This window comes from Sceloporus occidentalis, unplaced genomic scaffold, assembly GCF_023333645.1.
Source record: "Sceloporus occidentalis isolate IW3139 unplaced genomic scaffold, rSceOcc1.0.p SCAF_10, whole genome shotgun sequence".
NCBI lineage: Eukaryota > Metazoa > Chordata > Lepidosauria > Squamata > Phrynosomatidae > Sceloporus > Sceloporus occidentalis.
In genome coordinates, this window is record NW_028316990.1 from 8812987 (window position 1) to 8825570 (window position 12584).

Sequence of the window (12584 nt, forward strand, 5' to 3'; positions counted from 1 at the left end):
CACTGGCTGACCCTGGGCATGCCACACTCTCTTAGGCTCAGAGGAAGGCAAAGGCAAACCTTCCTCTGAATCCACACAACTTTCTTCAAAAAGGGAGATTGTGCCTGCAATTTTCCAGTACTGAATATGGAAGGTTTTGCTTTCCAACATGCTGCAGTGCAGTGGTTCTCAACCTCCCTAATGCCACGACCCTTTAATACAGTTCCTCATGTTGTGGTGACCCCAAAGCATAAAATTATTTGTTTCTTGGTTGCTAAGACCATCAGAAATATGTGTTTTCTGATGGTCTTAGGCAGCCAGTGTGAAAGGGTCATTCAGTCCCCAAAGAGGTCATGATCCACAGGTTGTGAACTGATGGTGTAGTGGTTTGAGCATTGGAGTACAGCTCTGGAGGCCAGGGTTCGAATCCCTGCTTGGCCGTGGAAACCCACTGGGTGACCTTGGCACATCATGCTCTCTCAGCCTTAGAGGAGGCCCCCAAGGCAAACCTATCATGGGGCTTTCTTGGCACAATTTGTTCAGAGGAGGTTTGCTCTTGCTTTCCTCTGAGGCTGAGAGAGTGTGACTTCCCCAAGGTCACCCAGTGGGTTTCATGGCTGAACTGGGAATTGAACCCTGGTCTTCAGAGTTGTAGTCCAATGCTCAAACCACCATGCTGGCTCTCACAACCTACCTTCCTTTGGTTCCTCTTCCACAGCCTTGCTCTCTTCCTTCTTTTTCTTCTCCTTTTTCTTTCTGAACCGAGAACGGATCCCCCCTTTGGACGTCGCTTCCTCAGGCTCGGTTTCTTGAACCACCACTGTTTCCATCTTGGCGGGAGGGATCTGGGTGGTGGTCTCTTCGGGACCCTCTCCACTTGCTGTCAAAGTCGGTGGTTCTGCCGCCTCGGGATGATGTTTGGCCAAGACATCTTCTTCATGGTCCCACAACCCATAGCTCTGGTAAGACAAAGAGAGAGGGGGATATTTCAGGTTGGATGCAGCACTCAGCCCCACATAAACCTGGAAGGTACCTGTCCTCCTGGGCCACTTCACCAGCATCCTGCATCTGTTGCTATAGTAACTAAGAGCTTCCCCAAGGACCACTCTCTGCCACTCCATCCCAGAGCATGGGAAAAGGTGTATTGTTGGGTTTCTGACTTACGGTGACCCTAAGTGAACCTATCATGGGGTTTTCTTGGTCTCATTTATTCAGAGGAGATTTGCTATTGCCTTCTCCTGAGGCTGAGAGTATGACTTGCCCTGTGGGTTTCATGGCTGAGCTGGGAATCGAAACCTGGCCTCCAGAGTCATAATCCAATGCTCAAACTACTATGCAACGCTATCTCTATTTTATGAGAGAGAGCAGTCAAAATCAATTCCAACTAGAATATACCTGTTAAATTAGTGGCTGAATGAACAAGTCAACACTTGCATAAATCTCATTATTTTGAATGGGTTTACTCTAGTGGGGACTAGAATTTAGATTTAGGCTACTGACGACAACTCAGGTTGGCCAAGCTGCTCCGGAGGATTCTGGAAGTTGCAGTCCAAACAAACAAACAAAAGGAACTCTTCCAAACTGTGGTTGCTTTCCCCGCCAGGGTTTGTTCAGTCTCTCATTCAGAGCCCCAGAGTTTCTCTCACCAGAAGCAGCGAACGATGGAAGAAAAGTGCCATCAACTGGATCAGGTCATACTTGATGTAGTTGTCCGTTTTCTCCACACCAAGGATGCGCGGCGGGAAAAAGGCCTTTGCTTCATTGCGCACCAAGATGCTGTAGCTGTTCCAAGGGAAGAATCCAAATTGGAAGAGATACTTCACCACCACCATCACCTGCGGAAGGAAAAAATGGCAAGAATTCAGAGGCAGAGGATGAAATAGGATTTGTTTTGTTTTATTTCTATCCTGCCTTTCTCCCCAAAGGGACCCAAGGCGGTGCACAATAACAATTTTAAAAACATGTTCCAATAAAAAATTTAAAATGCTGCAGTTAGAGAAATGGTGGGTAAAGTGGAGCCCAAGCTTCTTGTCTGTGGCCTTTGGAGACCAAAGCTCTCAATGCCCCCTAAAAACAAATGTGTGATTTCCAGGTGTTTGCCTCAAAATTATGCAGAAAGCCCCCCAGATGCATGAAAATACACACAAATGCAAACTGTAACAAAGAAAACCAAATAATAATACTTAAAAAAATACTATTCTACCATTACAGACCCAACTAAATTCGTGTTTTAAGCGGACTGTTGTTGAATGCTTTTTAAATTTTTATATTATGCATATTGTTAAAGCTGTACCATTAGTCTGCCCCATCCATGGGGGTTTGGCTCTGGAAACAACCCCCCAAATATCAAAAAACTCAAGTCCCATTATCCTTAATGGATGCCAATATGCATGCATTCCCGTTGGCACAGCCATGTGCATGTTGATAATGGGTTGGTGCCATCCACGGATGCTCCAATTTGCAGATGGCAGGGGCCAATGGTATTAATGTTTTGACGTGTAAACTGCTTTAGGTCCCACATGGATGAAAAGTGGGATATATATTACATTTTAAAAAATTGAGATGTCAAAGATATTGGCTTCCCCACCCGATCCCAATGGGTTCACCTCTGTGTAGACAATGGCCGTCATCCAGAAACGCTTGCTGGGCCGTGGGATAGATAGCATGGCCCAAAGGAAGACCAGGATGGGCAGCACCACCGAAATGACCGACGCCGTCACCATGTTGTTGAGGATGATGATGAAATAGCACAAGAGGTCCGAATGGCCCGCCACAAAATGGTAGCAGGCCAGCAGCAGCTTCACAAAGCGGTTCCGGGAATGGTAGAACTGCTCCGATTCATCAAGCTCTTCAAAGGAGACGTGCCTTAAGAAGGAAGGAAATTAATATTAAGGAAGGGAGATCAGAGGCAGATGCAGTAAAGGGAGAAATATAGGTTGAGTTTTTCTTATATGAAATGCTTGGGACCAGAAGTGTTTGGGATTTTGGAGTTTATTCAGATCTTGAAATATTTATATCCAGGGCAAGCCTTGATTTTGCCATTTTATATAAGGAGCACCATTTTCTTGGCCATTGTATTTAATGGGACTTGACTATCCATGTATTTTGGTATCCATGGAGGGCCCTGGAACCAAATCCTAGCAGATACCATGGGCCCACTGTATATAACAAGATATCTTAGAGATAGGACCCAAGTCTAAACATTGAAGTTCATTTGTGTTTCATGTACACCTCCTACACATAGCCTGAAGGTAATTTTATACACAATTTATTGAACAATTTTGTGCATGAAACTTAAAAGTTGGTGTACACTGAACCACCAGAAAGCAAAGATGTCATTCTCTCAGTACCCAAAGTGGACAATTTTGGAGTAGTTTGGATTTTGGAATTACAGTTAAGGGAGACTCAACTTGTATCATTAATTACTGAGTTTTTTAAAATAACTAGAAAAGTACAGGAGGAGAAAATAAGATAAGAAAAAGAAAGTACACAGAACATAGGCTGGACAGACACACGACTGTAAGGTGGCCACAATGCCAAACGTTTTCAGTTTCTGATTCTATAAATCCCAGCCAGGATCTGGACACTGAAGTCCAACAACATCTGGAGCGTCAAACATGGCAGAACTTGCATTTCTTTTTTATAATGTTAGTCCTTCACTTCTGCAAAGATGTTCTCTTATCAAAATATGCATGCAGTGTTAAGTCCCGCTTTCCCCATGTTTCCCAACATTTCCAACTCCTAGTACCTGCTCAGTAGCAACTCGCTGGCGGTGCGGGGCCGGGTCTTGGAGTCCGCCAGGAGTTCTTGGGAGATACTGGGAAGAAGGAGTCCCATGCTTTCCCGGGAATCGAGGGCAGGACTCCGTTCGTTGCTGTCGCTTCGGGTTTCGTAGCCAGTTGTGTCAGTGCTAAGCACCTCTGCTCCTTCGTATCCACTGTGGGGAAGGGGACAAGAGGGGAATGGGGAGGTCATATACCTGTTGTCACCTTAGTGCATGAAGATACGCTTGCTGCAGGTGGCAGGGATATGGAAAGAATATCCACAAACATTTGAAAAATGTGTTTTTTCCAGTGCTGAGAAATTCAAACAAGAATAATTTTGGACGGATGAGAATACTCTATGAAAAAAAATCGCACGTGGTTGGTTTGAGGGGAAAACAGCATTTTCATTGCATGAAACACGCAGCAAATAATTTCTCTTGCAGGAATATTATTTTCTGCACAGAAGCAGCTCTTTTCTGCACAAAAGAACCATCAAATAATACTTCCTGAACTGCGAATAGTCTTCAAAAACTGTGTATTTTTCAAAGACCTCCTGGGAATAGTTAAAAATTCCTCTTTGCTTCCTTCATGGAGAAAATCAGTGTTACTCTGTCAACATCAGTGTGTAAAGAGTTCTTGTAGCACCATTGAGATTAACTGAAAGAAAGAAATTGGCAGCATGAGCTTTCGTAACTTCAGCCTGCTTCCTCAGACCCCACCAAATGCATCTGGGGAAGTAGACTTTAGTCTGCGAAAGCTCATGTTGCCAAATTCTTTCTTTCAGTTAGTCTCAATGGTGCTACAAGATCTCTCTACATGTTGAGGATCTGAAGGTACCTTGGAGAGTACATCTAGATGGGCATCAGATGCTGTTGGGCCCCAGTTCCTATAGTCCCTGAACACTAGCCATGCTAGCTGCGACTTCTAGGAACTGAATTCCCAAAACATCTGGAGATGTCTCCATCAGGATAAGCCACATGCAGGGGTCCCATTAGCTTTCCCCCATTGGCTAAGGAACAAGAGGGCTGAGAGATCCACAGGACCCTATCCGCCTCCTGCCAGCCCCCTGCCCCTATGCACCTGCCTGGAAGCTGTGCTGTCCGGAGACCCTGCCACTGTTCCCGGCAAGGCGGTATCCAGCGAGGTTTGGTCTGCTGCCCCTGGTTGGTACAACTTGTCCAAGACGTTCCTCTGAACCTCCTCCACCTATGTAAGAACGAACGATGCCATCACTGGAGGAACTCCCCCTCCATCCCCTTCCAAATGAAAGCTCCCTCCCGCAGCATTCAGTGCTCAGTTTACCTGGTCCAACTGTTGCGTGAGGACGTATCTCTCCAGCCTCAAGACAGTGGACAACTGTTCATGGTCTTTCGTGAACGCCCGCAGCCACTGAGTCAGACCGTCCACTGTGGCTTGGCATAGCACCCAGAGGAAGCGGAGCGTGTTCAGCACCCGCTGCACCACGTTACTCTTCTCTGAGCAGAAAAGGAGGCCAGGCGGATTAGATTAAGTCCTGTCTAGCCTTGTTTCCCTGCTTTTGATGGGAACTAGGTGTCTTCCGGGATGTCTGCAAGTAGAATACCCTCACACCTTTTATACTTTCTCAAGTCCAACGTAGTTATGCTGGCGTGGTGTTGTGGTTTGAGCACTGGACTATGACTCTGGAAACCAGGGTTTGAATTCTTGCTTGGCCATGGAAACCCACTGGGTGACCATGGGTGAGTTGCACACTCTCAACCCCCCCCCCCCAAAAAAAACACCACATGATAGGGTTATAAGAAGTCAGAAACTGAGGACCCATACAGGCAGGCCAAAATAAAGCTGCTTCAGGACACTTTGGAAGTATGCTGTTTATATGACACACACATCTGAAGAGGCCATAAGCTGCGCCAAAGTTGTGCTCTAGTCGTTAGGACTGAAGTGTGGCTTTGGCATGAGTTCCGGCCTCTTTGGATGCATGTATCATTTAAACAGCATACTTCCAAAGTGACCCAAAGCAGCTTTACTTTGGCCTGTCTGTTCGGGCCCTGAGTTACATGGGGAAGGGGGGTAACAATGCAATAAGTGGTGGCAGCTTAGCTCATTTATGGTGGTCTTGGTGAGTCCCATCCAGCAAAGGCAGAAGCAGGAGGGGGATTCTAGACAACCTTCACAACCACTTTGAGGACAACTGTTGGTGTCCTTCACCTAGGACATCCCTTCTACGTACCTGGAACTGCTTCCTCCTCCTCCTCTTCTTCTTCTCCCTCTTCTTCCTCTTCCTCCTGGCTGCTGGTCCTGTCCTTTAGTTGCCCGTGCCCACTTTCCCCTTTGCTGCCTTCCCCTGAAAGAAAGAGAATTGGTCAAACATTCCTGCCCCTGTTGCCTATCTAGTCCAGCATGCTTGACATCCTTGACACCTTCTGCAATCAGCCCTTCCAAAATGTACAAAGCTGTACCAGAGGGACCCTACATCCAGGCCTGGGCAAAGAAGTTGGAATGGAGGAATGGGAAGAAAAGAGCAACAAAGAACCTGCCTTTTGCCTCCTCCAGCTCCTGTTCTTGCTTCTCTTGCTTCTCTCGCTCGTGTAGTGCGGACTTGGTGTTGGTCACCCAGGCCTGGTACGCCAGCTGGGAGAAGGGAGTAAGTAGATCAAGGGTAAGGAAATAACAAGTGGATTGCACCAGTCCCCCAAACCCCATTTTGCATCCCGTGAAGTAGGGAAGGCAATATTCAAAAATACTCAAAGATGGTTGAAAAATATGGTGGACTTTTTCTGAGTGTCGAAAAAGCAGACAAGCATGGCCTAATGAGAATCTTTGCATTTCGGGACTTAATTCTGTGCAAAATTTGCACATTGGTGCTTGGAGCAGCAAATAGCATTTTCCATGCAGGAAACAGCATTCTCTGCTCTCTGCATGGAAATATTGTTTGCTTCCTCCATCAAGTGTTCTCTCTAGGCATTTCTAGGTCCTCCAATGTGATTCTGGCTTGGGATGGAAATTGTTCATCTCATTGAAAACAATAGGGTTATAAATACCCATGGTTTCAGGTGTGCATGGGGTCTTTGTGGGTGTCTTGCAATGTAACCCCCCAGATACAGGAGTTGTACTGTATTTTCTGCCTGCATTTCAGTTCTTTTACATTCATCCTCCTAAGATGGTCACTTCTGCAGTTCCTGGTGTAAAGCTTCTAACAGGCTTTTCTTTCCAGTAAGAACCTCTCTCCATCCATCTCTTCTAACAGCCTGAACACCAAATGACCCATCCAAGGTGTTCACTCCTACCTCCGAAACAGGTGTACCACTTTGCAGAGCCCCGTCAAACAGCTTGCACACCTGCCATGTCAGGTGTCTGCCCACTTGTCCTCTAAACATGACTGTTTTGGCAAGCTGCCCCTTGCTCCTTTCTCCTCACCTGGAAGGCGCTTTGCTTGGGTGGCTTCTGATCATCCAGGACAGAGTCCTCATCTTCTTCGCTGTCCGTCTCAAACAAGTAATAATCTCCCGAGTGCAAAACTGTAACCGCCCCAAGAAAAGAGCATTAGATAGGCAGCCTTCTCTTGCTTCCCGCCTCTCCAACACCCAGGGCAAGTGTGCTGGTGGTGATGGGTCACTTTGGAAAACAGGCGAGAAGAAAAGGAGATAGAGTGCATCCACACTACAGAATTGCAGGCTGAGTCTCCCGTATCCAGAAACCCCAAATCCCAAATACTCCAGAATCCAAAAGTGCCACCAATTGTCCACATGGGTGGCTGAGACAGTGACACCTTTGCTTTTTGATGGTTCAATGTACAGTCAGTCCTCTGTATCCACGGATTCTTTATCCATGGATTCAACCAAACACAGCTTAAAAATATTCGCTATATATACATATATACACACAGTCGTCCCTCTCGATTAATGGTCTTGCCGTTTGCATCCCTTGGTCTTTCGCAGAAAGCCAAGGACAGAATGGCGTGTGTGCATGATGCGCACGTAGCACCGCACATGGGAGCGCATCCCCATTGTAATCAATAGAGCTCCAATATTGGTGACTTTCCCAATTCGTAGGTGGTCCGGAACGGATCCCCCGCAAATCGGAAGGAACAACTGTACATTCCCCAAAGCAAACCTTGCTTTCGGCATTTTATAAAAGGGAAACCATTTTACTACACCATTGTATTTAATGGGACTTGAGAATCTATACATTTTGGCAGATCCTGGAACCAAACCCTAGTGGATACCAAGGACCCACTGTATACAAACTTTGTTTCATGCACAAAATTATTTTAAAATATTGTCTATAAAAATGACCTTCAGGCTATATGTATAAGGTGTACATGAAACATAATTGAATTTGGGTCTCATCTCCAAGATACAGTGAGCTACAGTAATTCTACAGTGTGGATGCACCCCGACTAATGTGAGATGGAAAGAACTAATGCACAGAGAACAATTTCCCACCACCATTCTACAAACCCAAGCAAAGAGAAAGAAGCATGCAAGAAGCACAAGAGATGAAACCCAGCTTCAGATCAGAGAAAGGGAACTCTGGGTTGCAATCCTGCTTTGCTGGGGACCAAAGCTTGAGTCCACAACAAAGCCCCAAATCTGCTTCTACCTCCCTACAAAGAGCCATATACTAGATCCTCTGGGCAAGTTCATCCAAACCTGTTGCTTCCCATGGCCCTGGGAAGTTTGCAAAAGCATCCTTGGAAATAGAAGTGGCATGGCTCTGTAATGCTCTATGGAACTGGTGCATCCCCGGTGCAAGAAAAACACTGTTTTATTTACTCCAGCCATTTTAATTTTGGTCTCCCTTGTTTCATGCAGCTTTCAGGTTATTATGTTCCATGCACTCTGCACCTGTTAGTATGTTTTAGCATTTGGGATTTTACACTTTCTATGCATTTGTTCTCTAGTCTTATTGTTTGCTCATTTCCTTGTATTTCTGTGTTTCATTTTTAGTTTACAAAATGCCTTGAAATCACGATGCAATGAGGTGGGGTCCGAAGTGTACCAAATGTGCATGCAGGCGTACAAATGCATGCCCACACACTCTTTGCTCCCTCCTCTTCCTTTGTTCCTTTGCTCCCTCCCAAAATGATGCACCAAAAACCAACACACAATTCAATAGGGAGGGAAATCTCTTAGGCTTATAACTCCATCCTCCAACCCAGTAAACAAGTAAATAAAAATGCTTCATTTAAGTGACCAAAGAAAAAAAATAAGAGAGAGTACAGAGCTTAGAAATGTTAATTTTGGGGGGGAGGAGGGGTCACAACTCCCAGAATGCCCAGTGGCCATGGCATTCTGGGTGCAAAAAAGTAACTTGCCCAAGCTGCGAAAGGGAAAGGATCCATTTAATTTTAATGCCCTATGAGTATTAGACAGTGCGGTTTCACTTTGAAAAGGACTGAACGGTGAGGAGGGTGCAGAACTTTGGATGCTTTAAAAAAGTACAATTTCCCCACAAAACAACAACAACAACAACAACAACAACAACAACAAAATGGAGCACAGGCTAATATTCCTGCTTTGTTTGGCTCATGCGGACGTTACCACTGTAGTGTCCCCGGCTTCCCACAGTCCTTCTGTCCAACCTAAAAGGAGCAGTTGCTTCCTCTCTGGAAAGCAGAGCTGGGACCTCTGAGCTGCCCTCAACTGAGTGAGGAAAAGCACATTAAGGTTACTCTGCCCATCCTGGTACTCTTAAGTCAACACACAGTCTGCCAAGGATGGGGATGTGTGCATCTAACACCCCTCGGGTTCATGCAAACACAGCATTTGAGGTCTGTCTGGCTCCGCATGCAAAGCATCTCATCTGCCTGAGTACCTTTAAAAAGGATTAGAACTTGAAAAAGTTCCTTTTTGAGAGGACAGTTTGCCCAATTGCCTTGTGGACTGGAGTAGTTATCCAAAAAAGGGACTTTTCCAAGCTCTAGGAAAGAACAAAATCTGCCCTATACTGAGACAGACCCTTGGTCCATCTAGTTCAGTACAGTATGCAATGACCAGCTGAGGCCTTAGGTATCTTTCAAAAACCTTAAGGTGGTAGACACTGGAGCAGGGACTTCAAGTATACATTATCTGTGTCCTACAACTGACACATCTGATCAGAATAAAGCATAGGATGCTGGCTTTCATGGGGCCAAAGTATTGGGTGATGTAGTTCAGTACAGTCTGAACTGACTCACAGTAGTGGGTCATCAGGATTTCAGGCCGGATTCTTTCCAAGCCCTTCCTAGCGATACCAAGGATGGAAGTTGGACCTGTCTTCATGCAAAGTTGTGAGTCTCTCTTCATAGAGTTGTGCATATCCACCAGGAAACCTGAAAATCTTGCTATCGGGAAAGCTAAAAGCTATCTGAAATTTAGAAACACACTCCATTTTGAGGGACTACCGCTCCCATCAAAGCTGGAGGCAGGCACTGAAAATCGTACTCTGCAACCTGTACAATGTGGCTTAGTAAAACAAAAGCCAGAGCAACTCGAGATCATCAGATCTGCAATCTCCAAAAAGGAGTGCTTCCAAGCTCTGGGAAGCACCAAACTAGAGTATTCAAGAGCACAAAGGTCTTGTGGTTGCTTGTTCATTTTTTTTGCACAATTCGAAGTGTGACCTTTCTTAAGACATCCCAGAGAGAAAGAAACACAGAGAGAATCCAGGATAACCCACCTCCCCCGACAAATGTTGAGTTGGTATAGGGAAGGTGAGACATGCAAGAAAAGCCCTTCTCTCCCAAGGACAGAATAACATGGAAGAAACCGCCAGACCAGGGACCCCTTTGCAATGCACAATTATAGCATGATGACTCCTCTTTAGCATGGCAACCACCTATCGAATCCTGGGATCTGTAGTTTAAAGAAGGGCACGTGCCTCTTCGCCAAACCACAAAAACCCAGAATTCCATAGGATGCAGCCATGCAAGTAATTGTGCAGCATAAAAAGGCCCCAGATATGAGTGGAAGAGTTGCATGCAGAACGGAAGAGATGATTCAGTCCCCTCAATGACCCCACCACCAACGGTTTGGGTTAGCAATGGCCCCGTACCCCAGCGAGAGTTAGGGTGGCCCGAGTAGCAAGGTGAGTCTGGGTTAGTGTGCCCATGAGCTCTCTCCCAAGCCAGGGCCGGGCAGTACCTGCGGCGTGGTCAAGCCACGGACGCCACCAGCGTTTCTTCTGGTGGGAAGGGTCCTTCTTGGAGCCTGCTTCTGTGGAGCGGGGCATAAGGAAAGGTGAGGAATGCACCAAAGTGTGGACAGGATTGTGACCCTACAGAGCTACCGATGAGACCATGGTCTAATCTGCATTGCAGAAATAATGCATGGCTCAATGCTATGGGATTCTGGGATTTGGGGTTTGTTCTGGCCCCAGAGCTCTCTGATAGAGAAGACAAAATATCTCAGAAAACTACAAATCCCAGAGCTCCATAGCACTAAGCTGTGGAAGTTAAAACGGCGTCAAACTGGATTATTTCTGCAATGCATAGACTCATACCATCTTGCTCTTCCTCAGCCCCATCCCTCTTCCAAACACATCCAAATGTCTTCCACAAACCCAGGTCAGGCACAGCTTTGGCCATAGACAAAATGACCAGTTTCTGCCCCTGAATGGCAAGCTCTCAGCCTCAGGTAACAAAGAAGATTTGGAAGGTTCCTCTTTTGGACTACAGCTCCCAGAATTCCCCACCCAGCGTGGACAGAGACGATGTTGGCTGGGTTTTCCAGGGATTCATAGCCCAAAGAAACACATTTTTCTAAGGTCAGATCAGGTTTGTGTTTAAAGCCTGCAGGGAACCCCTGGTTGCTATTTAAAAAGTGAATCGTCTCTCCTGGAGGATTCCACAATGGGAAATTTGCACCCCTTTTCTTTTCCAGAAACAAAAAGGACAGCCTAAGGGGATTTTGGAAAGGACACAAAAACAAGTGTTGGGACCGCCATGAAACATCAGGTCTGCATTTTGCTGATCCTGATGGAAGTGAGGGTGGGCCAGTCAGAGAAAAAATGCATTTTCCCAGACGGGGTGTTACACCAGGTTGAAAGCTGCTCTTCTTCCTTTTCCTCATCCATCCCCAAAAGTAACTTCTCACCTGGTTTGTCTGTCTCTGAGGTCTCCTCGTCGTCCGCTTCAATCTGTCCTTGGTGGTACTTTTCCTGCTTGGTCCGGATGCGCTCCATCCTGTGGGCAAACAGCAATGTATCAGCCACTGGTCTGAGAGTTGGATTATGACTCTGGAGACCAAGGTTCAATTCGCCCCTCGGCCATGAAACCCACTGGGCAACCTTGGGCAAGTTACACTCTCTCAGCCTTAGAGGAAGGCTATGGCAAACTTCATCTGGTCAAATCTTACCAAGAAAGCCCCATGATAAGTTTGCCTTAGGGTTGCCACAAGTTGGAAACGACTTGAAGGCATGCAAGACACACTAGAGGATCTAGAGATATGTTTTTGCTGATTTAAAAAAAAATTGCAATTTTTAAATTTGCAGTTTTTCCACTTTCATGGGGGTCCTTAGCCCCTAATGTGGAGGGCCCACTGTACAAGACATTTTCCAACTCCTCTGCTCCTGGCCCAAGGACAGAAATGGCTGAGAACTGTCCTAACGCCAAATGGGTAAAGAAAGAATGTGCTTTTCCTAAGCCGCCCGAAAAAACTCACTGCCGCTTCAGCTGGACTAAGGACTTCTTCTCTGCCTGATGGTGGGAGCTCATCCGCTTGATCATCCTGGCCTTGTAAAGTGCAAAGCCTCTGCAAAGAGAGATGAGGCAGGCGTCAACCAAAACCAGACCAAGACAGACACAACTCTCATGTTCAAAGCATGGAGAGTGCATCTCCCAGAAGCCTTGAACCTGTCAGTATCATCCATTAGAGTTCTCAA

The 12584-nt window shown here is 46.2% G+C and overlaps 1 protein-coding gene across 5 annotated transcripts in view; it reads right to left on the bottom strand.

Annotated features, from left to right (window-relative positions):
- Positions 1-12584, bottom strand: part of LOC149305809 (piezo-type mechanosensitive ion channel component 1-like) — a 95298-nt gene that overhangs the window by 11965 nt on the left and 70749 nt on the right. For 3 of the 5 annotated variants that reach the window (XR_016282450.1, XM_089539719.1, XM_089539723.1), the window contains exons 28-40: positions 12365-12454; positions 11798-11886; positions 10847-10918; positions 9266-9367; positions 7140-7240; positions 6260-6353; positions 5953-6066; positions 5046-5218; positions 4828-4949; positions 3728-3916; positions 2586-2844; positions 1626-1814; positions 674-938 (exon numbers count right to left, since the gene is read on the bottom strand). Coding sequence is in view for 4 of the 5 variants with exons in the window: in XM_089539719.1 (XP_089395845.1) it covers positions 674-938; positions 1626-1814; positions 2586-2844; positions 3728-3916; positions 4828-4949; positions 5046-5218; positions 5953-6066; positions 6260-6353; positions 7140-7240; positions 9266-9367; positions 10847-10918; positions 11798-11886; positions 12365-12454 (1859 nt within the window). In the remaining variant the exon portion in view is untranslated. The remainder of the gene's footprint in view (positions 1-673; positions 939-1625; positions 1815-2585; positions 2845-3727; positions 3917-4827; positions 4950-5045; positions 5219-5952; positions 6067-6259; positions 6354-7139; positions 7241-9265; positions 9368-10846; positions 10919-11797; positions 11887-12364; positions 12455-12584) is intronic. The other 2 variants (XM_089539721.1, XM_089539722.1) reach the window with 2 other exon arrangements.